The sequence below is a fragment of the Podarcis vaucheri genome (assembly GCF_965113315.1).
Source record: "Podarcis vaucheri genome assembly, chromosome: 10".
Classification (NCBI taxonomy): Eukaryota; Metazoa; Chordata; class Lepidosauria; order Squamata; family Lacertidae; genus Podarcis; species Podarcis vaucheri.
In genome coordinates, this window is record NC_138748.1 from 51,154,672 (window position 1) to 51,176,917 (window position 22,246).

Below are 22,246 nucleotides of genomic sequence, written 5' to 3' on the forward strand. Positions count from 1 at the left end.
GATTGAACGACCTCGTATGGGGTAGTATAGAGTGGTAATAACCTCACTCCTCAAATCTTTATAAAGAGTGCAAGCCAAAAGCACATGAGCCACTGACTCAATACTGCCACATAAGCGTTTTTCCGGTGGAATTTTTTGAAGCTGACCCTCAATTATATACCCTCAAGTACAGCCACAGGCAGTAAGTGAAAGCACCTCTGTGTTTTGGAATTGTTAGATTAGGGTGCCAACCTATTAAAACGACTAGGTGGAAAATAATTATACCATGGACAAAATTTCCTTACTGCTTATGTTGAATTGATCCAGCTTCATAAACTGTGGTTTGAAGTTTGCTTGTTCTAAACTAAAGGGTAGTAAAGGGATGAGTGAGTAGCACAGTTTGATTCAGTAATACCTTTCACTGGGGTGGGGAACCTGTAGCTCTCTAGAGTTTGTTGGACTCCAGTGCCCATAAGCCCCACCCAGCATTGCCAGTGGTGAGGATGATGGGCATTGTAGTCTAGCGACATCTGGAAAGTCACAAGTTGCCCCACTCCTGCCCTGGAGCCAAGAAGCTTGCCTACTCATACGGCCTATGAAAAGACAATTTTTTACATTTCCCTAACTCATTTGGCATGAATAGACTCAGGTGGTTGGGAGAATTTGTTTCTTTCTTATCTTTGTGTTCTAAACAAACCATTGCTAAAATTAACTGGAGCTTGTCAAATTTTGACGAAGCAGCTAACTGCTGTTAACCAAAACTGGAAGTGAAAATTTCTGAACACTTACTAGTGATTGTTCCAGTAAGAGACTAGATTGATTCCCTTCACAATAGACTGTGATTTATTGTAATGTCTGAACACGACCATTATGTGAACGACTTCCTTTTGTCAGTTACGAGCTTTCCGCTTGGTATTATCTTAGTAATCTTAGTATTAGAAGAAAAGAAGAAGAAGAAAAAATACTTTTTCTCCACCTGCACCATTCATAATTCGATAATCAGTTTTTCACCACTTGGTAGCCCTCCTTGTTAGTCATTTACTTAATTTGGGATCCATTTGGGGAATATGCTTTTATCAGTATGGGTGTTTTGTTTGTTGGGACTTGGAACCACTGAGAAAACCCTGGAAAAGATCGAGCTTTGTTTTATTTAGGGTAACTTTATGCATCCTTCCATAGCGATGAGGATGAAGAGGATAAGAGGCAGGGAAATCCTGTGTCCTTAATACAGCCTTCCTGTGTGCAGTGGAAACTTCTGCGAAACATTGCATAAATATATTTTCGATGATGCACAGTGGAGGGGACAGCATGACATTGTTCTCCTAAATAAATGCGAGGCTGCTTGATGGCAGCTTTGCAATCTGTAGCATTTCCACAGCATTATTTTTGGAGAGCGCTTGCTGGTATCCATAACTCTACCTCCATTTCAACAACTAGCGAGGCCACCCTTTCATCGGTTTGTCCAGATGATGATGCTCTGGAAGGGCTGAGATTTATCGGATTTTCCCCATGACAGACCTCATGAGTCAGATTTAGAGCTATCGGGTGGCACATGAATTCAAACCATCAACGGCCTTAAAATGTCACAAGCGTGACAGCTGGGCCTATGTTTGCTGTGAGAATGGGATGGGTAAACGGGACAAATGTCTGAAAGGAAAGAGGAAAGGTCAGTTTAAAAAAAGAAAAAGAAACGATTCTGGGGTTGGGGTTCATTTATGTTGGACAAATGTAATATAAATACAGTTGAATAGCATTTGTAAAAAATAATCTGGCAATATACTGCTATAAAGCATTAAGTGCAGCGTGTGGAACTTTTTCCCAGCCTGAGGATCACTTTCCATAGTGGGCATCTATCCACTTTCCTTATGCCACGTGTGATTTTCTAAACTTCCGTCAACTCGTCTCTTGCCTTTTATCTAAGCTGAAAAGTCCCAAATGCTGCAACCTTTCCAAATAGAGAATTGTTTTCCTCATAAGGAGCTGCAGTTTTATGGGAAAGTCAGATGGACAGGGAAAGGGGATTGCATTTAAGCTGGGCAAAAATTGATTTATTGCATGGATATATTTTAAATATTAAAAATGCACTTGGGTTGGTTGCCCCCCCCCCCCCGGGGCCACTGCTTCCCAATGGAATTTCACAGCCTCTGATAGTGATGTATTTTGGCGCACACACAAAATGGGCAAAATGAGCAACTAAGCAAAGTATATAAATGAATAGTCCTCTTTGCAATTAGCCTTTAAATCCCAGAGGCTGCATGTATCTTTTGCTTTCTAACATTGGTTCAATTCTGGTCGTATGAGCTGCTGTTAACACAACTTTTGCCAATACTTATATAGTGAGCAGTTGCTCACCTTCCTCCTCTCAGTGCTGCTGTGGCTCTTGATTCTCTCCTTTGCTCACACTATAGGTATGCCTTTGGCCATGGCTCTGCTTCTGCGTATTGCAGCTTTAAAGGGCTACTACTTATAGCCCATTAAGACTGACAGAGGGAATCTGAACCCCATTTACATCCATTGTAAATGGAGTCCATTAGGTCAATGCTCTGCCGAGAGGCCGTGCAATCCAGTTGCTCTCTGGTAGACTGTACAGTGTTTCTTTCATATGGCGCCCAGGTTAGCCACTTAGGAATTTGCCTGGGTTAACTTTACTTTCCTGAAGTGAGGAGCAAGTTGCAGTGCTGCCTTTAACACGCCTACACATGGCTAAGCTTTCAGATCTCACCTTGCGACCAGTGTAACTTTTTACTTTTTTCTGTTGACCACTTGTCTCAGTAAATACATCTGAAGATTGCTTTCTTTGAATAAGAAAAGCAGCCCGTTGCCCTTTGTGAGCCACATTTGCTGTTTGACGTTGTGCCTAGTGCACCAACCTTTTGCCTCCCCCTGATCTAGCCCATTATGAAAGCTGATATCTAGACTTAACTGGTGGCAAGTGTTAAAAATAGCAAGCAGATCAAACAGTTCCCCAGTAATAAATGACCTTAGCGGTGGATTGGAAATCTTGGCTGAGGATTCGGAGAAGACCCACAAATGGATTAGTTCTGGAGCCTTTTTGAATCTCAGATTTCTAGTTCCTTTAAGCCATTTCAGAAATGTGTATTGACGAACACATAGATAAACAAACAACCAACTGATGGGCAGCTTCATTTCAGGATATGGTATAGTATCTTAAAAATGAAATTCGTTGCAAATGGTATTTTCAGTTTAAGGAGACTGGATGTTACAGGATCTTGAAGTTGGTTTATTTTTATTTATTTATTTATTTATTTATTTATTTATTTATTTTAAAAAAACAAGAAGTCCTAGATGCACTGTCCAAGGATTGTAGTGCAAATAATTTCTAGGACTCTATAGCTGCATTCAGACACAATTACTGGGGTTCAGTTGCAAAACAAGACCTGTGCTTATGCACTTTTCCCTACCCCTCACTTTCTTCTCTTCTTGTGCTTGGCTTACTTGACCATTTCCTGCTTTGATCTAACCATAGTTTATCATTTTATCTGGACCAGCAAACAGTGGTTTGAGCAAGCCTTCCAAACCACAAACCAGCATCAAACTGTGACCTGCAATCCTGATTTGGAGTCTTAACTTCAACTGTCATGATTTGGATGTAATAGCAAACTACAGTTTAAGCAAATCAGGAATTTATGAAGCCGCGTGCGCCAGGGATTACTATAGCACATTAGTTATCATTGTTTGGGCGATAGAAGTTACGTCTGAATACAATTTCTCTTTCTAGCCAAAATTTAAAGGATGAGTGTTGAAACTAACTCTTGTTGGTTTTCATCTGTTTTATCTACCTAACTTTTAGTGTGTTCTGGGGGAACAGGAACTGTCTTTTCCTGAGAAAGGTAGAAGCTGCCATATGCTGAAGAGAGCTAGCGTGGAAAAATGGATCAAGTGTTAGACTGAGAAGACCTGGGTTAAATCATGAAACTTATGGATTTTTAAGAGGCTCTCTCTTAGCCTAACCTTCCTTATGGGATAAATCTGAGGATTAGCATGGGATAGCTTGCATATCATAGAGTTGGAAGAGACCACAAGGGCCATCGAGTCCAACCCCCTGCCAAACAGGAAACACCATCAGAGCACTCCTGACATATGGTTGTCAAGCCTCTGCTTAAAGACCTCCAAAGTAGGAGACTCCACCACACTCCTTGGCAGCAAATTCCACTGTCGAACAGCTCTTACTGTCAGGAAGTTCTTCCTAATGTTTAGGTGGAATCTTCTTTCTTGTAGTTTGGATCCATTGCTCCGTGTCCGCTTTTCTGGAGCAGCAGAAAACAACCTTTCTCCCTCCTCTATGTGACATCCTTTTATATATTTGAACATGGCTATCATATCACCCCTTAACCTCCTCTTCTCCAGGCTAAACATGCCCAGCTCCCTTAGCCGTTCCTCATAAGGCATCGTTTCCAGGCCTTTGACCATTTTGGTTGCCCTCCTCTGGACACGTTCCAGTTTGTCAGTGTCCTTCTTGAACTGTGGTGCCCAGAACTGGACACAGTACTCCAGGTGAGGTCTGACCAGAGCAGAATACAGTGGCACTATTACTTCCCTTGATCTAGATGCTATACTCCTATTGATGAGGCCCAGAATTGCATTGGCTTTTTTAGCTGCCGCGTCACACTGTTGGCTCATGTCAAGCATATACTATCCAGGGCTTCTTGAAGAAGAGGCAGGATACAGATGTTGTGATAATAATCTGGGTCCATAATGATGTGGAACCATCTGGATGATGCACACATGATTCCGCAACAAAAAGACTTATTTGTTTATGGCCTCATAACATAAGGTTATCGGAGCCATTTACAGTATATCAGTATAAAAACAATAATGGGACTGCACTGGTTATTTAAAAAGCTTAGGTGACTTAGTGCTGGAAAGAAGACAAGGATGGCGCCAGGTGACCTTCTCTGTGAAGGCCGTTCCATAACTAGGGTGCCTCCACCAAAAAGACCCTCTCCCTGGTGGTGACCCACTTTGCTTTATTCGGTGGGGGCACTTGGATTGGGGCCTCCAAAGAACATCTTAAAGATTCAGGTAGGTACGTATGGAAGACGATGGCTTTAAATTTAAACCAGCAATTTAAACCAGCACTTTAAATTGGGCCCAGAAACAGACTGGAAGCCATCGTGGAGTGATCCTCCTCAGGTTCCTCCATTGCACCACCACCCTAGCCTTCTGTTCCTTGTGTTGACATTATGTGTCAACCGAGCATGCTCACTCCACAGGGTTCTCGCTGCCCTGTAAAGATTTTTGCACTTCCACAAACCTTGAGGTCCCACTGAGCATGGGAATACCTCCCTGTTGTGCATGGATATTATAAGTTTATCTATATAAGGATCGGCACAGGGAGAACTCAGATCGCTATACTGTATAATGTTCAATTGTTAGTCTTTCTTTGAGAAATGTTCCCTTTTGATTCCCAGGTGCAGTTCCCTTATGAATGATACCTTTTATGAATGAAAGCTTTTTATGTTTCACTTGGATTACAGTTTTGTATTGAATTTTCTGCTCTCCCACCTACCTCTTCTAACCTACGGCAAGAATATTGTGCTGTCAGTGAGTCATGCAAAAAAAAAAAACCCCAACACATTTCATTTGTGGGTACGTGCCAGGATTGGAATATTGGTTTCTCCTTTGTAGTTGCAGCTTTATTCAGAAGCTGGCGTAGCTCTCTTGCAACTGAATAACCCGAAGGATTTCCAAGAGCTGATCAACCAAGCTAAGAAGAACATGACTATAGAAGGGAAAGAACTGACGCTTAATCCTGCTTATTTATTATGGGATCTCAGTGCCATCAGCCAGGTAGGAGTCGTTCTCTGGTGTATGGGCATGCTATTATGGCAAAGCTTCATGAGATTTAGATAACGGATGATGATGAAAACACTTTATAGTGTGACATAGAGAATTGGCAGCAATTTGAAAACTGTATTCCACACAGGAAGAGTAGTCCATGTGATGCCCTCCTGTCATCCCACACTAGTTAGGGCTGGCCTTCTTTTGCAGGCTTCTGGCCTATGCTAGCTGAGGGAAGCGACATGGAATTGTTGTCAAATAGAGTTACACAGACCTGATGGCAGTAACAGCAATGAAAGACAGCTAACAAGATGTGATACTTTAAATCCTTTACTGCTGATATCTTAAAACTTACTGTAGATGTGAGAGCCTGAATGGAAAATGGTGGAGGACACCACCACAAACACGCCCCCACACAACCTTTTAATTTCCTCAGCCCTTCATGTATTTAGCTGTGAAAGGGGCACATGTAGTTATCTCTGATGAGTTTTGCCCCAAGCCTGCCAGCTCTTTTCCTGGCTTGACAGAAATTAATTTCCGGTTTTATACTTCAAAACCCATTAGTTGGTAAGCCTGTACACATGTCCCCTCTACCCTGAAATTATCTCTATTTAGGCAAAGCACCACGTGAAGCCATCTTTGGTGTTTTAAAATGAATAATGGCAACTTTTAGACGCAAATGTCGCTCTCATTCTGTCAGTATAGTTGTGTGCCACTGTCTTTTAATAGTCTAAACAGGATGAAGATGTTTCAGCCAGCCGTTTTGAAGACAATGAAGAGCTGCGGTATTCACTGCGATCAATAGAGAGGCATGCTCCCTGGGTACGGCACATCTTCATAGCCACCAATGGGCAGATTCCTTCCTGGCTTAATTTGGATAACCCCAGGATATCTATAGTAACTCACCAGGTAAAAAGTGTCTGACTCTGTTATCTGGGAACTCTTGCCCTAAATTGCATCAATAAGGAGTGTGTGATATACAGGCATATTCATGTGAAGTTTTCTTCGCTGCAATTGCACCGTACACGTGAAACGCTGACTTAAAATGTTGTGTCCAAATGACATTTGGAAAGCATTTTGAAACCTCTCATAAGATTCCCCCCCAATAATATTTCCTTTTATTGTTCTAGGAGATATTTCAGAATTTGAGTCACCTTCCCACTTTTAGTTCTCCTGCCATTGAAAGCCACATTCATCGCATTTCAGGTCTGTCCCAGAAGTTCATTTATTTAAATGATGATGTGATGTTTGGAAAGGATGTGTGGCCTGATGATTTCTTTAGTCACTCCAAGGGTCAGAAGGTAAGCCATCACAAAATAATTTTATATATTCAATTTGAGAGATCAGATACCTTTCTGTTGGAAACACGCCCGGGAAGGCCGCCAACTTCCCAAGTCTCTGGGGCGTCTCTCTGACGGTCCTCCCTGGCTGTAAATCTCCCTCAGTCCAGAGAGACCAGTGATAAGCGACCCCTCTCTCCTGAGAAGAGCACACTCTGGCATATCATTGCAGAAGAAAGACTCAATCAGTAGCTCTAAAACTACTTTATTTACAGTCTATATACAAAGACTTCATCAGCACGTCTGTGCTCTTTGAGCACCAGTACAGAAACAGCAACACATTCATAAGTGAAACCAACTTCCAACAGTACTGAGACTTCCTTTCTCACACTCTCTCAGACACTACATGATATACACAAAACATAGTGCTACTACTGGAGCAGCACGGATGCATAGAAATCCTAACACTTTTGTCATTTAGGAGATGCCTAGTTTGATTTTGCTTTCACCAAGCTTGACAATAACAGAGGTGACTAATATGAGAACAAAACTTATGAATGGTGAGGTTAATAAGCCAGAATATGCACAAGCCATGTGCACTTGCAAGCAGCCCTTTCGCTGCTTTTTCTGTGTGAGCAGAGAACAAAGCAGGAAGCCAGTTAATCATAGCTTCCCATTACATTTATGAGGAGTTTGCAAGTCTGGCTTGTTTAGAAACCATTAACCTGGCTTGTGTGTATTGGCAGGTGTGGTTCATTTTGACTTCCCGGTGTGTTTCGTATGATGGAGCTCATGCATGTTGTGGTTTATTAAACCAAGTTTTGATGGTGCAAATGCAATCAGTTTGGTTTTCCAGTGGTAACTGACCTCTAAAAACCAGAATATTTAAAGCAACATTTTGGATTGCGGAGATGGGGGTAAAGGTGCATTTTGCAATGAGTAATCTCTACTGGATATATTAAATTGCAAAGCTCTTAGTGCAAAAGCACAAAAATATCTAAAAATGATTAACTATGTAAGAATTATTTACTATTCGTTACTTAGATTCTGTTTCCCTAGTCGAAAATATCCATTTATTTGCAACTAGGGTGCCAAGTATTTCTGTATTGCTGCTGGCAAGTATTTTGAAGGGTGACCCTGTGAATAATACATGGTTTATGCACCCTTTATAAGTGATGCAGTATGCATGTGCCTTTGTACTTGGGTGCTGGAGCCAGAATTCAGAATGCATTGTAAGAAGTTTCCCTCAGGATCAGTTTGATGCTTTTTAGCCAAATCCTGGAAAGTATCTGCTTCCTCTTGTGCGTCAAGACTTGGGCAGTGGTATCCATTTGTGGGAGCTTGCTCACACAACAACCATTCCACCAACGCAGGGATGTGAAAACTCTTGCTCGTTGGCCAAATTTGACCCAGCAGGTTTGCCCTGTGAGGCTGTTGCTCTCAAAACTTCACACACCTGTCCCACACCTGACAGCTAAACTTTTGTTATTGGAGCAAGGTGCAACCGCTCATCAGCTGGCGACAATGGGAGTTCATTTTGCTCCAGGAGCATGAAGTTGTTTGCATTGAAACCGCTGCTAAAGCAAAGGGGAAGCTCCATTCTAGCAGCCGTTTCAATGCAAGCTTTGACAGGTGGGCAGGGCAGCCTGCCTGTCAATCATCTGACATCACAATGACACCAGGTGATTGACTGCCCCAGCTACCTTTGAAAGTTGGCCCAAAGATCTGCCCCCCATGAGCCAGAAAGCTTCCTCATCCCTCGCATACCAAGACTCTTGCTCTTAGTGTAGTGTAACAAATGAGTGTCTTGCCCTTGGGAAAGACGCTGTGCAGCTCCTGCTATTATTATACTTCGTGACAGTTGTACATTACTGTTTTCACTAATGCTAGCACAACAACATCAACTCTCTAATTTCTGGTGCTAATGTTACGTTGGATCTCACTCTTAGTAAGTATCTGTCTCCTCGTCTGAGTGCTATTGAAAAGGACGTGTCACCATGCAAAAATAGCGACACATCAAATAATGTGATTTATTGTCCTTTTTGTATGCCTTCACAGATTTATTTCACTTGAGCGGTATGGCTAAAAAGAAAGAAAAGCTGGAGAGTTTATATCTCCAAAGAAGGGATATTGTATAGATTGAAAACATTCTGAAAATAGAAAGAAGAGGATGGAGAATCGATATATTTTTATTTTTGTGAAAATGTAGTAGGTTGACATCCTTGGAAAGGCAGATAGTCAGATAAAAGTAAAGCAGGTTAGTTTAGCTTTAAACTAGCTGTATTCATTCATCTAATTACTGGTACTGTTGGGCAACAATTGAGGCTGAATGTCAGATAACTTCAAATCAAGTAGAGGTCAGTGTTTCGGTCCACAATAAATTTCCCATTCACCTTTAGAGTACAAACATTGGAATTGCAAATCAGTTTGCTGTGGAGAAGTGAATTTAAATACGTTCCTAGGAGCTGTGAGAATAAAGTGGTTTTGTCTCCATTATCAGGTTTACTTGACTTGGCCTGTTCCAAACTGTGCTGAAGGATGCCCTGGTTCGTGGATCAAAGATGGCTACTGTGATAAAGCCTGTAACAATTCAGCTTGTGATTGGGATGGTGGTGACTGCATTGGTAAGGAAGGCATAAGTACTGAAACCTGGCTTTTTGCATTTCAGAAGTCCGGAGACACTGATATATTATTTTGCAAATGTGAAGAGATGATCTCTTCGGAGCGTATTCTTGCAGACTCTTGGGTAGCTCTAGATGTAAGCTCACATTTGAAAAAGCCCAGTTGCTTTCACAGTGCACTCTTGTCTCAGCACTAAATCGCAATAGTGAGCAGCATTGACTCTGGGTGTCTTCTGTGTAAAGGAAAAGGGGGCACTGGATATAATCACACTTTTCCTGAAAAGAGTAATCCATGCAGGGAAAAAAAGAGTATGCCACCATGTGAAAAACGTTCTTTTTTTTTGCAAGTCAGGTAGCCGATGCTTTTCTAGTTGGGATGTAGCATTCCTAACCTTAGGGCAGATTGTTGTCTTTTGACAACAGAGATTCAGTGGTGGTTAGCGAAATAATTTTGCTCCAGATTTTGTCTTTTTTATCTGTACTGGGTTTTTTTAGGATAATTTGTTCGCTAGGCTTGAGCGTCCCTGTTTTCCAGACAGTGGACATAAGAGATGCATACCTCCCCGCCCTCAGGCTTGCAAAATTGATAACCTTAGGGATGTATTGGTTTCCTGTATAAAGTATCCTTTAATTTAAAGCATACAGATGTGGATCATGAGTTAAGAACCATGCTGGGGTCTGTTTTCAGAAAGCAAATGCTTAACTAACTCTTAACTTGTACACGAGGCTTTTTTAAACGCAGCGTGAGCAGTTTTCTACACTGTGTTTCCCTTTTTCTTTTATAGGTAGTAGTATCGGTAACCGTTATGGTGCAGGTGGTGGAGCTGGTGTTGGTGTCGGGAATGTTGCTCCCTGGCAGTTTGGGGCAGGAATAAGTGGAGTTTCTTACTGCAACCAAGGCTGTGCAAACTCCTGGCTGGCTGATAAATTCTGCGACCAGGCATGCAACGTCCTTTCTTGTGGATTTGATGCTGGCGACTGTGGACAAGGTATGTTAAAACAAATGGAGTCCTCACAGCCTTTTGGCTTTTCCATACAGTGGCAGAGCTTCATGCTCCGGTACCGGGGCGGGGGGAGCAGGCGGGGGCGTGGCATATTAATATGTATGGACTAGCTCCTCTGAATATTTCCTTCCTACTTAAATGTTTAGCTCTGCATTGGCTGTAAAGAGTTATTGAAATGCTTGAAAGACACACTTAGACTTTATATTTAAAAATATATTTGTTCTTTTATGCAAGAAATTATGCAAATTTATCTATTTGCACAGACGAGGTGGGGCTGTACCTTTATGAATATTTTGAATTAAGGTTTAATTCTTTCTATTCCTTCAATCCATCTCAAACCATTATTTATTTTAAGATGCTGCACTATATTTTAGTTTTGTTTCATTTTCTTATGTGTTTCATTATTTAGTATATGTTATTTGTAGTTTGGTTAGTTTGTTGTATTCTTCTATGATTTTTCTATGATTTTCTGTGTTATATTGGCTTGACACCAAATCAGTTACTGTGTATGTTAGCATTATGGAAATTCCAATTCTGGTGTTTTACAACTCTTTATTTTGGAAAAGCGATGTTTGTTGTTCTTAATGTTAAAAAATCAATAACAATTATTTTAATAATAATAATAACAACTGCAAGCATTGCGTGGCCACCTTCGATGAAGGGCAGCATGAAAATGTAGATGATACAAATAATTCTCTGGAGATTATGTGATGTTTTATGTAGATTTAAATATTATTTTTATTGTGTGTTTGATATGTGACTTGTAAACCACTTTAGGGAGAAATTTTCTTTAAAAGCAATGTGCAAATAAGCCATATAAGTAAACACATTTATGTTTTTCCAGATCGCTTTGATGAGCTGTACAAAGTGACTCTTCAAAAGAACCAGACTCATTATGTCATTCCAAAAGGCGAATATTTGCCCTTTTTCAGTTTTGCTGGAATAGCTAAGAAAGGGCTTGATGGTGCCTATAGTGATAACCCAATAATCCGCCATGCTTCCATCGCCAACAAATGGAAGACCATCCACCTGATAATGCACAGTGGAATGAATGCAACTGTGATCCACTTCAATCTTACATTTCAAGGTAAAGGGGATGAAGAGTTCAAGATGCAGATCACCCTGGAAGTTGATACAAGAGAAGAGCCAAAAGTAAACACAACGTCTACCCAGAAACCTGAAGGTGATGCAAAAGCTGCAACTTTGGTGCCAGAAGCCGAAATGATATTTGAGGATATCCCTGAAGAAGAACGTTTCCCAAGAATCAGGAGCCACCCAAATGGCACAACAGAGAATCTGGACGGGGACATAGTAATTCAACTGCTTAACATTTCTGCCCTTCCGGAAGATGTGAGGCTGGCCCTACAGAACCTAGATTTGCAGCTAGCTATTGGTGACATCACACAGAAAGGGTACAATCTGTCTAAGGCGGCTCTCCTGAAATCCTTAGGGATGGTACCAGCAACAACGAGGGCTGCGTTAAACAATTCCCAGAAGATAAGGGGAAAGGAAGTAGTTGACGGCTTGGAAAATGGGAAGAATCGCACGATTTGGCAGAAACCTGACCAAGATGCCAGGGATGGCAGAAGAGATGTTGAAAGAAGAATGCATGATACTTTCCCACTGGAGTTCAAACAAGTAAATACTACTCCAGTGGCTATGAAGGTGAACAGCCATTTCCCACTAAGACACGGCTCTGTGGTAAAATCTAAATCTGTACCTTTAACCCAGAATACGGATGAGCGACTTGAATCTCCAGAGAAAATCCTAAATGTCCTTGTACAGAAAGAAGCTCAGAAGGCAAAAGAAATGAGGGAAGGAAAAACTGCAGGGAGAAAAAAGGAAGAGGCGGGTGCCATGGAGGACGTAGCCGAAAGTCAAGGCTTACCACGAAGGAAATTGCAGCATTACACTGGAAATTACCGAGGCTTTTTGCCGTGGGAGAAACAGAAATACTTCCAAGACCTTCTTGATGTGAGTATATCAAATGGGTAGGATAGTGTCAAGCAAGGAGGATTAAAATAAAATAGAAATGTTTATTTAAAATGCTGGCATAGCACAGTGGCTCAGGAAATGAGCTGAGTATGCAGAAGTCAACTGAAACTTGCTTTGCCATAAACTCATTCGGTGATCTTTTGGACAAGTTATGCTTTCTGAGCCTCAACTCCCTACCAACCCCTCCCACTGCAGATCTAGTGAATGAAGTCAATATTCCTATTGATTTCATATGCTATTTGGTGTTTGTGACTTACTTTCTTCTATATTGAAGAAGCTTATATCTTCCTTTCTGTCGACCAGTTGGAGACAAGGAAACTGGCAATGTGAGCATCTTAACCACATCAACAGTGTGTACTCTCTCTCTCTCTCTCTCTCTCTCTCTCACACACACACACACACACACGCACACTAGACAACCAGTACTGTACTGCTGTAAGAAAACCTTATAAGGGAACAGCATTAAATACACATCAAACTAAAAACTGAAAGCTGAAAGCCTTCTTAAAAAATCATGGTTTAGTCAAATGCCTGAAGGAATAATGTCTTGAAGTGTGAGGGCTCTCACTTTGAAAGTTGTTTGCATTCTATCTAGGTATAATGTTAGGCCTTCAGTATCTTTGAAGAACTAATGATTTGATCAAGGAATGCTTTTAAAACCACTTTTACACAGCTGGTACTGTTGTTGTTGTTGTTTTGTTGTTGTTATTATTATTACTATTACTATTTATTATACACTGCCTAAAAAACCAAACAGTTATAGAATTAAAACTGTATATAAATATAAAAGCACTGTTAAAAACATACAGGTAGTTTCAATAAAAACAGCATTCCAGTGGGCCCCTTGATTAAAAAGTAGTCAGTTCCCAAAACCCTGTTGGAACAAGAAGGCCTTCCCCTGCCAGCAGGAGGACAACAAAGAGGGGGCCAGTCCGACTTCTCTAGGGAGGGAGCTGGGAGCAGCCAGCAAGAAGGCCCCCTCTCATATCCCCACCAAGCATGTCTGTGAGGTTGGCAGGACCTAGAGAAGGGCCTTCCCCGAAAATCTGAACACAGGCAGGTGTATATGGGGAGATAGGGTCTTTCAGTAAGCTTAGACCTAAACCATATAGGGAATTAAAGGCCATAACCAGTGCTTTGAATTGTGCCCGGAAACGGACTGGTAGCCGGTGGAGCTCTTTTTGCAAGGGAAACGTATGTTCCCTATAACCAGCCCCAGTCAACAATCTGATTCCTCTTTACCCAGGTATTTGATGGCTGTAAGACCTACCTCTGGCCACCCTGATTTTTTTAGTTTTGAGAGTAGGAGATTGCTTTTAGATGTTTTAATTGTATTGTTTTAATATTGGCATGTTTGCGACTAATGTACGCACGATTTGCATTCTTGTTTTCCAGGAAGAAGAAGCGTTAAGGAGGGAGATGGCTTATTTCACAGATAGTAAACTGGTTGGAAGGCAGCTGAAAGACACATTTGCCGATTCTCTCAGATACGTAAACAAGCTTTTAAACAGCAAATTCGGATTCACGTCTCGCAAAGTCCCTGCTCATATGCCTCACATGATTGACAGAAAAGTCATGCAAGAATTGCAGGATCTGTAAGTCTGACATAGAGGAAAATCGTAACCCTTGCATTTGAAATATGGGTATCCCAAGTTGGATCTGCCTAAATAGGTTTTCTTATCAAGTGAAATAAGGGAGAAATATGAGCTACTTCTCACAAGCAGTAAGTGAAGAGGCTAACCTGTTTCTGGGCTGCAGCACTTGAGATTGTAGGTGAGGGCTCCCACAGTGAAACACTCCTCCATACTAGCAACACACAAACACACACAATCACTGGACACACACAACATCACTAGGCCCAGACTTCTTCCTGTTTTCTATATAGAAAATATTGAAGTCGGGGGAGGTTATATTGTGAAGATTTCCATCCTATGAGCTCGGCATCCTCTGTCTCCAGTGGTGCAGCCCTGAAATAGGTTCACCTCATCTGCCATTGTTTTGAGAGATTTTTTTGTCCTTTTTTGCCTTATCATTGCATGCAGGGGTTGCACACACACACACACACACACACAGAGAGAGAGAGAGAGAGAGAGAGAGACCCTTTCTTGCCTTTGTTGGCTTATCTTCCGTGTTGAAAGGATCAAGTTTCTCACTTGGGGATGCTTCTGAAGCCATCTTTGTCACTAGAAGCCTCTTTGCAGCTCCAACTTACTTGCCAGCTATGGTCTTCCCTAGACAGGGGTAGGATGGCCACAGCTACGATAACTTCCAGATTGGACTTACGATGTGTTTGACATGCAGCTGGCCTTGTAAACAGTCCAGAGGTTGCAACTGGTGGGAAATGCAGCGACCAGGGTGTTAGTGGGTGCTGCTGGTTATCCACTTGCAACACCTCTTCTGAAACAATTCTATAGGTTGGCAGTTGTCTTCCAGGTCCAATTGAAGCTGCTTATGATGACATTTAAAGCTCTAATTGACATTGGCCTATCTGAAGGAGTGTCTCCTCCCATACTAACTGGATAACGCCCAGATCTGCTGGGGAATGCCTCTTGGTAGTCCTAGTCCCTAATGAATGTTTTTAGGAGGCTTATGGGGTGAGGAACCTTGGGAGGGCTTTCTTGTGGCTGACTTATATGGACAGGTTATTCAGGTTCTTTGTAAAGCCAATTCAGTTGATTTTCGATGTTTCTGGACAGGTTTCCTGCGGAATTTGACAAGACCTCCTTCCACAAAGTGCGGCACTCTGAAGATATGCAGTTTGCCTTTTCATATTTCTACTATCTCATGAGTGCAGTTCAGCCACTGAACATTTCCCAGGTTTTTGATGAAGTTGATACGGATCGGTCTGGGATTTTATCTGACCGGGAGATTCGGACATTGGCCACAAGAATTCATGAACTCCCTCTAAGCTTGCAGGTATATATATATATATATTTAATACCCCAATGAAATTCTGTACAGAGGAGGGCAAGTTAATGAAAAGTAGATGTTACAGATGTTGTTTGTTCAGTGGCATCTTAACACTTCTGTGTTAGTGTCTGGTTTAATACTACTTATTCAGATTTTGTCAAAAAGCAATTGATTAAATTCAGGAAATGCATTAGAACTTAACAGGAAAGTGTAGTGTTCTTATTACTGGAACATGATTACAGGGACATTTTGATGCGTTGGTGAAGATAGGGAAGCTCACCAAACTTGGAAGCAAACTTCCTGTTTTGCTCCTGTTCTGATGAATTACACTTAAATCTTTTAGAAAATACAGGTTGGAGTGGCAACAAATTGTTGCATTGCAGAATATTTCTAGTTGGCGTACCAACCAGCTGCGGATCATAAAAATTGTGAATTTGTGTGCCACTTTTCATGGTCAAAGCTGCTTATAACATCCAAAATATTTAGAATTGCAGAGTTGGCAGGGGCCTGAGGGTCATCTAGTTCAACCCCCTGCAATACAGGAATCTCAACTAAAGCATCCATGACAGATGTCTATCCAACCTCTGTTTAAAAACCTGCAAGGAAGGAGAGTCCACCACCTTCCGAGGGAGACTGTTCCACTGTTGGAACAGCTCTGAACCATCAAAAAGTCCTTCCTGATGTTTAAGTTGGAATCTCCTTTCTTGTAACTTTGAGTACTAGCCTCTGGAGCAGGAGAAAATTATAATCTCTCTGCCCTCCCTCTGGTGAAATAGGAACATAAGAGCCCTGCTGGATCAGCCCAAAGGCCTATCTAGTTCAGTTCTGCACAGAGGTGCTTATGGTAAGCCCACAAACAGGGCTTACCTGCTCTCACTTGCTCTTTAGCAGCTGGTATTCACTGGTGTTGTGCCTCTAATCCTCGAGGTGGTATATCGTCATCATGACAAGTAGCTATAGATAGCTGTATCCTCCATGAACTTGTCTAATCCTCTTTTAAAACCACCTAGATGTTGGGGAGAAAGTTTGTACCCTAGCCTTCTCCCAGATATCTCATTCCTGTGCGAGTGACTTTTAAAATCATTGTTTGAGGGAATGTATGAGCTCCCACCTGCAGTCTGAAGAAGAGCCCAGGCTCACTGATGTAGTGAAATAGGCTTTTATAAGCAAAAGTCATGGTTGTGTGTAAGTGTGCAGTAAAGCTCATCCATGCAGAGAAAGAAAATGCATAACCTTCTTTTCTTTTTTCCCCCTTGCTAGGATTTGACAGGTCTGGAGCAAATGCTAATAAATTGTTCTAAATCCCTTCCATTCAATATCACTCGGATTCACAACATACCACCAACTCAGGAGGCATATTATGACCCCAATCTGGTAAGGAGCTGTTGCAAACATACTTTCATCTCCCTCTCCAATTGGTGCAGACTGGCATTTCAAAAAACAGCTTTCAAAATATGTGGTATAATTTCAGATGGTCAAAAGCCGATGTTTAAATCCCTGCATTCAGTAATCTGAGATGTCTTGCTCCCCGTTAATTTCTTTTGTGAGCAAATCTTCCTGCTTCAGACATACGCACAACTTGAGCTTGTCCATTGATTTTGTGATTTAAGAGCAAACCTCCCTCCCTCCGCAAGAGTGCCAAGAGCTGCTGCTGAATGCCCCCTAAATTTGAAAAACACCTAGTCCTATAACACAGAACAGCTGTAATTCAAGGATAAAAGAAACACTAAACCACCTGGAGAAATTATTTGGGAGCCAGGTACCTAAAGAAGCACCTCCCAGTATCACTCATCACAGGTCCTACGATCAGAAGGGAAGGCCTTGTTGGTGGTGCTGCCTCTGGTTGCTGCCCAGTTAGCCTTGATCCACGACAGGGCCTTCTCAGTGGTGGTTCCCCATTTATAGAATGCCCTTCCTCGTGATGTCCGTCCACCTCCCTCATCATTGACTTTCAGGGGAAATTTAAAAAGATTTCTGTTTACCCAAAAAATTGATGGCTGATGGAAACTGGCCATGGCAACTGTGAAATTAATTACTGTGAGGATATATTTTTACATGCGTTTAGTTGTTCTAAACGCTTATGGTTTTGAATTCATAGAATCATAGAATATTGGAGTTGAAAGGGACCCTGAGGATCATTTAGTCCAACCCCCTGCAATGCAGGAATCTCAGCTAAAGCATCCATGACAGATGGCCATCCAACCTCTGTTTGAAAACCTGCAAGGAAGGAGAGTCCACCACCTTCCGAGGGAGACCATTTCACTATTGGAACAGCTCTGAACCATCCAAAAGTCCTTCCTGATGTTTAAGTAGGAACCTCCTTTCTTGCAACTTGAAGCCATTGGTTTGAGTCCTAGCCTCCAGAGCAGGAGAAAACAAGCATGCTCCCTCCTCCATGTGACAGCCCTTAAGATATTTGAAGATGGCTATCATATCTCCTCTCAGTAACCCACCCCCTCCATTTAGCATTGCATCCTTTAGGAGGCTAACAGTACAGTCCTATGCATGTCTACTCAAAAATAAGCCCCATAGTGTTCAGGCAGTAGCAGATGGTATTGTGGTGGCACTGTACTACTCACCTGACCTCTGGCCATCCAACAGGAAGGGTAAGGCCGCAGTGAGGTTGGTGCGACGCAAATATGCCAGCAGGATTGGCTCCACCAATGCATTTGCACCATGCCAACCTTGCTGCTGCCACTTCCTCCTCTTAGTCACTATATGCAGCAGTGACCCAGCCAGAAAGACGTCAGGTGAGCGGTGCAGCCCCAGCACACCATCTGCTACAGCCACTGGGTGAGTCTGCATAGGACTGCAGCCTAATTTGCTCAGAATTTTCCATCATGATTATTGTTTTTGTTGCTGTTCCTGCATAGCAGTTTACAAAACACAGGAGGGCAGGTCCTGCCCCAAGGAGTTCACAGTATAAAAGTTGACATGAGAGATGCAACAGAGGAGTGGGTGGGAAGGGAGGGACAAACTAAGCATGAAATTTATTTTAACTACATAACAGCTTGGTTATGATAAAGTAAGAACCCTTCTTATTAAATAAGCTCAATTCTGTTATGTTTTTTCTGTATCCCTCCTTTTACTGTGTCTTAATGCCCTTGATAAACACTTCTAACAATCTGCCATTTTATTTCCTTAAATAAATATCTACTAAATATAGCATCATAATATCTTTTGTTTCTAACATCATGACTGAAGTTATTTTTGAAATGTTTCAGTTGTTGGATTTCCAAGAACAAGGCTAAACCTTTAAAAGGCTTCCCTTGAGAATAGGAGAGTTGTTTCTCAGAATTGCTTGTGACTGGATTAGGAATCATAAGACTAATATATACCAGCTGTTCAGATCTCACTTGGAGTAGTTTCCTGGTTGACATTGATTGGCTTGCACCATAGCATTTTTCTGCCTCCCTGCAGAATACTGGATTAAATGTCTTGTTACTTATGAAATACAAAAAGTTATTTGTTTTCCATATCATCAGTATTAATCCCAAGAACTTTTGCTGATCAGCAGCAAAAAAAGACAATATTTTTAATAAGGAAAGCAGACAACTAGCTGGGAGTTCGCTACATCATGATTCCATTTAAAATACAGAAAAACAATATGCATAAATAACCAACCAATTAATTGATTGTTTGCCCCGTTTTCAGCCCCCAGTGACAAAAAATCTGCTAACCAACTGCAAGCTTGTGACTGACAGAATTCATAAAACATATAAGGACAAAAACAAATACAGGTATCCAGTATTATTTTACTTCAGTTGTGACAGACATATAGAAACACCTAAGGGTGGAGAACCCGTGACCCTCCAGAAATTGTTGGACTCCAACTCCCATAAGCATCAGCCAGCAATGGCCAATAGGTATGATGGGAATTGTAGTCCAGCCTTGTCTGCAGAGCCAGAGGTTCCCTACTCCTGACCTATAGAATGAATTGTATGTGTTTATTTAAAGGCTCCTTGGTAAGTGCAGCATGACGTGATAGAAGTAAAAGCGCTTTCTGTTTAAAATGTGATTAATTATAAATGATTATTTATCCATGGTTGATCTTGAAAGTCATGCTGAATTATCCTCAAGCAAGCCACTGTACACACCTGGTGGCATCTCTTACCTGTTGGGTTGAGCCATGCAGTAAGCCCAAGAGAAGAGGGAATTGCATGCTTAATAGAGCTAACAGGAAATGGGAGGGAGGTTGCACCTGTAATAGGAAAAAGTGCTCGAGGCAAGGCCAATAAAGTGCAATTAAATTTTAATAGGTAGTTTCTCAACATGTTTTGGCTGACTTCAGCAGCTAGGCAGACACAAATTACATCATTTTCTAATATGCTTTATGCTGTGTCTTCAGGTATGATTGTGATCCCTTTGGGGCACTTTTAGGCTTGTGTCCCTGCACAAAGGGAACAATCCTTCTGAGCCGTGGTGCACTGCCTATGCAAGGATGTATCCCCTTAATGCTCTCCTATTTTGTCTTCTCTTCCCCTTCTGCACATGTGCAGTGCTCCAAGGCATTCTGGGGGCATTTGTAAGTCTGTGCCTCTGCCTCCTTGGTCTGGGGCTGGGTGGGGACACAGACCTCCCCATCTTGTAATGCCCTCCATGCCAGCATGGATCCCAGATGGACACTAGGGGTGGTGTATAGAAAGGACTACAGTGGTACCTCAGGTTACAAACGCTTCAGGTTACAGACTCCGCTAACACAGAAATAGTGCTTCAGGTTAAGAACTTTGCTTCAGGATGAGAACAGAAATTGTGCTCCGGTGGCGCAGCGGCAGCAGGAGGCCCCATTAGCTAAAGTGGTGCTTCAGGTTAAGAACAGCTTCAGGTTAAGAACAGACCTCCGGAACGAATTAAGTACTTAACCCGAGGTACCGCTGTACTCGCATTAGAAAGCATCATCCCCAAACCATAAATGAGAATTAATAGTGTTTTGTTTTTTTAAATGCGGAACATACATTTTTACAGAAGTGCTGTAGTCATCAGGCTCTGTTTCCTTGTATGAGTAACTATAGAAAAATGGTAAAAACCAATATGGGCACGGGGCTACCCATTTATACAATAAAAATTCCTTTTAACACAAGTGACACCATTGTTGTAAATCCTTTGTTCGCATTTACTGTTATGTTTTCCTATATAATGCTAAGGTTTGAAATCATGGGAGAGGAGGAAGTTGCCTTCAAAATGATCCGCACCAATGTTTCTCATGTAGTCGGACAGCTTGATGACATACGAAAAAATCCCAGGTATGCAATTCTCATTCAGATTTGAGGTAAAATGTTTATTAATTGTAGTTTGCTTGAAGAAAGCAAACAACAGTCAGTGGTTTGGACATAATGCTAAAGCTAAAGCTAGAGACTATGGTTTGTTTCTCCCAGCAAGAGTGGGAAGAAGCAAAGTAGACATGATTGACTCTGTTTTGGTAAACTATTAACTACTTTTAATGTGTTGCCTAAGAATCCCTAGAAACCTAATAAAGGTAAAGGTAAAGGTACCCCTGCCCAAACGGGCCAGTCTTGCCAGACTCTGGGGTTTGTGCGCCCATCTCACATTTATTGGCCGGGGGCCAGCGCTGTCCGGAGACACTTCCGGGTCACGTGGCCAGCGTGACAACGCTGCTCTGGCGAGCCAGAGCCGCACACGGAACGCCGTTTACCTTCCCGCTGGTAAGCGGTACCTATTTATCTACTTGCCCCCGGGGGTGCTTTCGAACTGCTAGGTTGGCAGGCGCTGGGACCGAGCAGCGGGAGCGCACCCCGCCGCGGGGATTCGAACCGCCGACCTTTCGATCGGCAAGCCCTAGGCGCTGAGGCTTTAGCCCACAGCGCCACCCGCGTCCCCCCCCCCAGAAACCTAATACAATGAAACAATTTTTCTTATAATATTAGGCCCTCAAACACCTTGAATTGATCTTGCAACTATATAGAAAGATTGCTTTTGTAGGAATCATATATTTCTACACAAAACTGATGCTATTTTATGATCCATTATTATGTACAATAAATACTCTGAAACGTTCTTTCACAGTATTTCTACTCTTTCAGAGTAGAGAGCCAGGCTACTGAAGGTTTTTAGAAAACAAATTGAGATATGGGAGTGTGTCGTTTGCAGATAACAGCTTACTACTTGTCCCAACCAATAAGAACGTTGGTTTTCTTGATTTTTCTTTCCTCTCAGAAAATTTGTTTGCCTCAACGACAACATTGATCACAATCATAAGGATGCTCAGACAGTAAAGGCAGTGCTTAGGGATTTCTATGAATCAATGTTTCCCATACCATCCCAATTTGAGCTGCCCAGAGAGTATCGGAATCGTTTTCTTCACACCCAGGAGCTTCAGGAATGGTAAGTGTTTCAGAACCCTTGAAATGAGCATACTGGGGATGTGATCTTCAGGGGACTGTTCAGCTGGTTCAAAATGTGGCCACCAGATTCCTGATTGGTGTTTGGCAATCTGCTTTAACAGCACCTACATTATATCAGTGTGTTCCCAGATCCCGGTGAGTATCTGGTCTCAATTTAAAGTGCTGGTCTAAACCTTAAAAGCCTTAAATGGTTCAGGCCTGAGCTATCTGATGGACCCCCCTGCACTTATATTATCCTGTCCACACACTGATATCTCAGTTGGAGGCTACCTCCAAGGTCTATGAAATAGAGA

At 42.0% G+C, this 22,246-nt stretch overlaps 1 protein-coding gene across 2 annotated transcripts in view; it reads left to right on the plus strand.

Moving 5' to 3' along the window:
* The window catches only part of GNPTAB (N-acetylglucosamine-1-phosphate transferase subunits alpha and beta), a 47,302-nt gene that overhangs the window by 21,595 nt on the left and 3,461 nt on the right, over positions 1–22,246 (plus strand). For both annotated transcript variants that reach the window (XM_082240378.1, XM_082240379.1), the window contains exons 8-19: positions 5,629–5,790; positions 6,511–6,690; positions 6,912–7,082; positions 9,562–9,685; positions 10,468–10,671; positions 11,531–12,660; positions 14,077–14,276; positions 15,378–15,597; positions 16,852–16,965; positions 19,246–19,331; positions 20,736–20,834; positions 21,766–21,933. In XM_082240378.1, the coding sequence (XP_082096504.1) occupies positions 5,629–5,790; positions 6,511–6,690; positions 6,912–7,082; positions 9,562–9,685; positions 10,468–10,671; positions 11,531–12,660; positions 14,077–14,276; positions 15,378–15,597; positions 16,852–16,965; positions 19,246–19,331; positions 20,736–20,834; positions 21,766–21,933 (2,858 nt within the window). The remainder of the gene's footprint in view (positions 1–5,628; positions 5,791–6,510; positions 6,691–6,911; positions 7,083–9,561; positions 9,686–10,467; positions 10,672–11,530; positions 12,661–14,076; positions 14,277–15,377; positions 15,598–16,851; positions 16,966–19,245; positions 19,332–20,735; positions 20,835–21,765; positions 21,934–22,246) is intronic.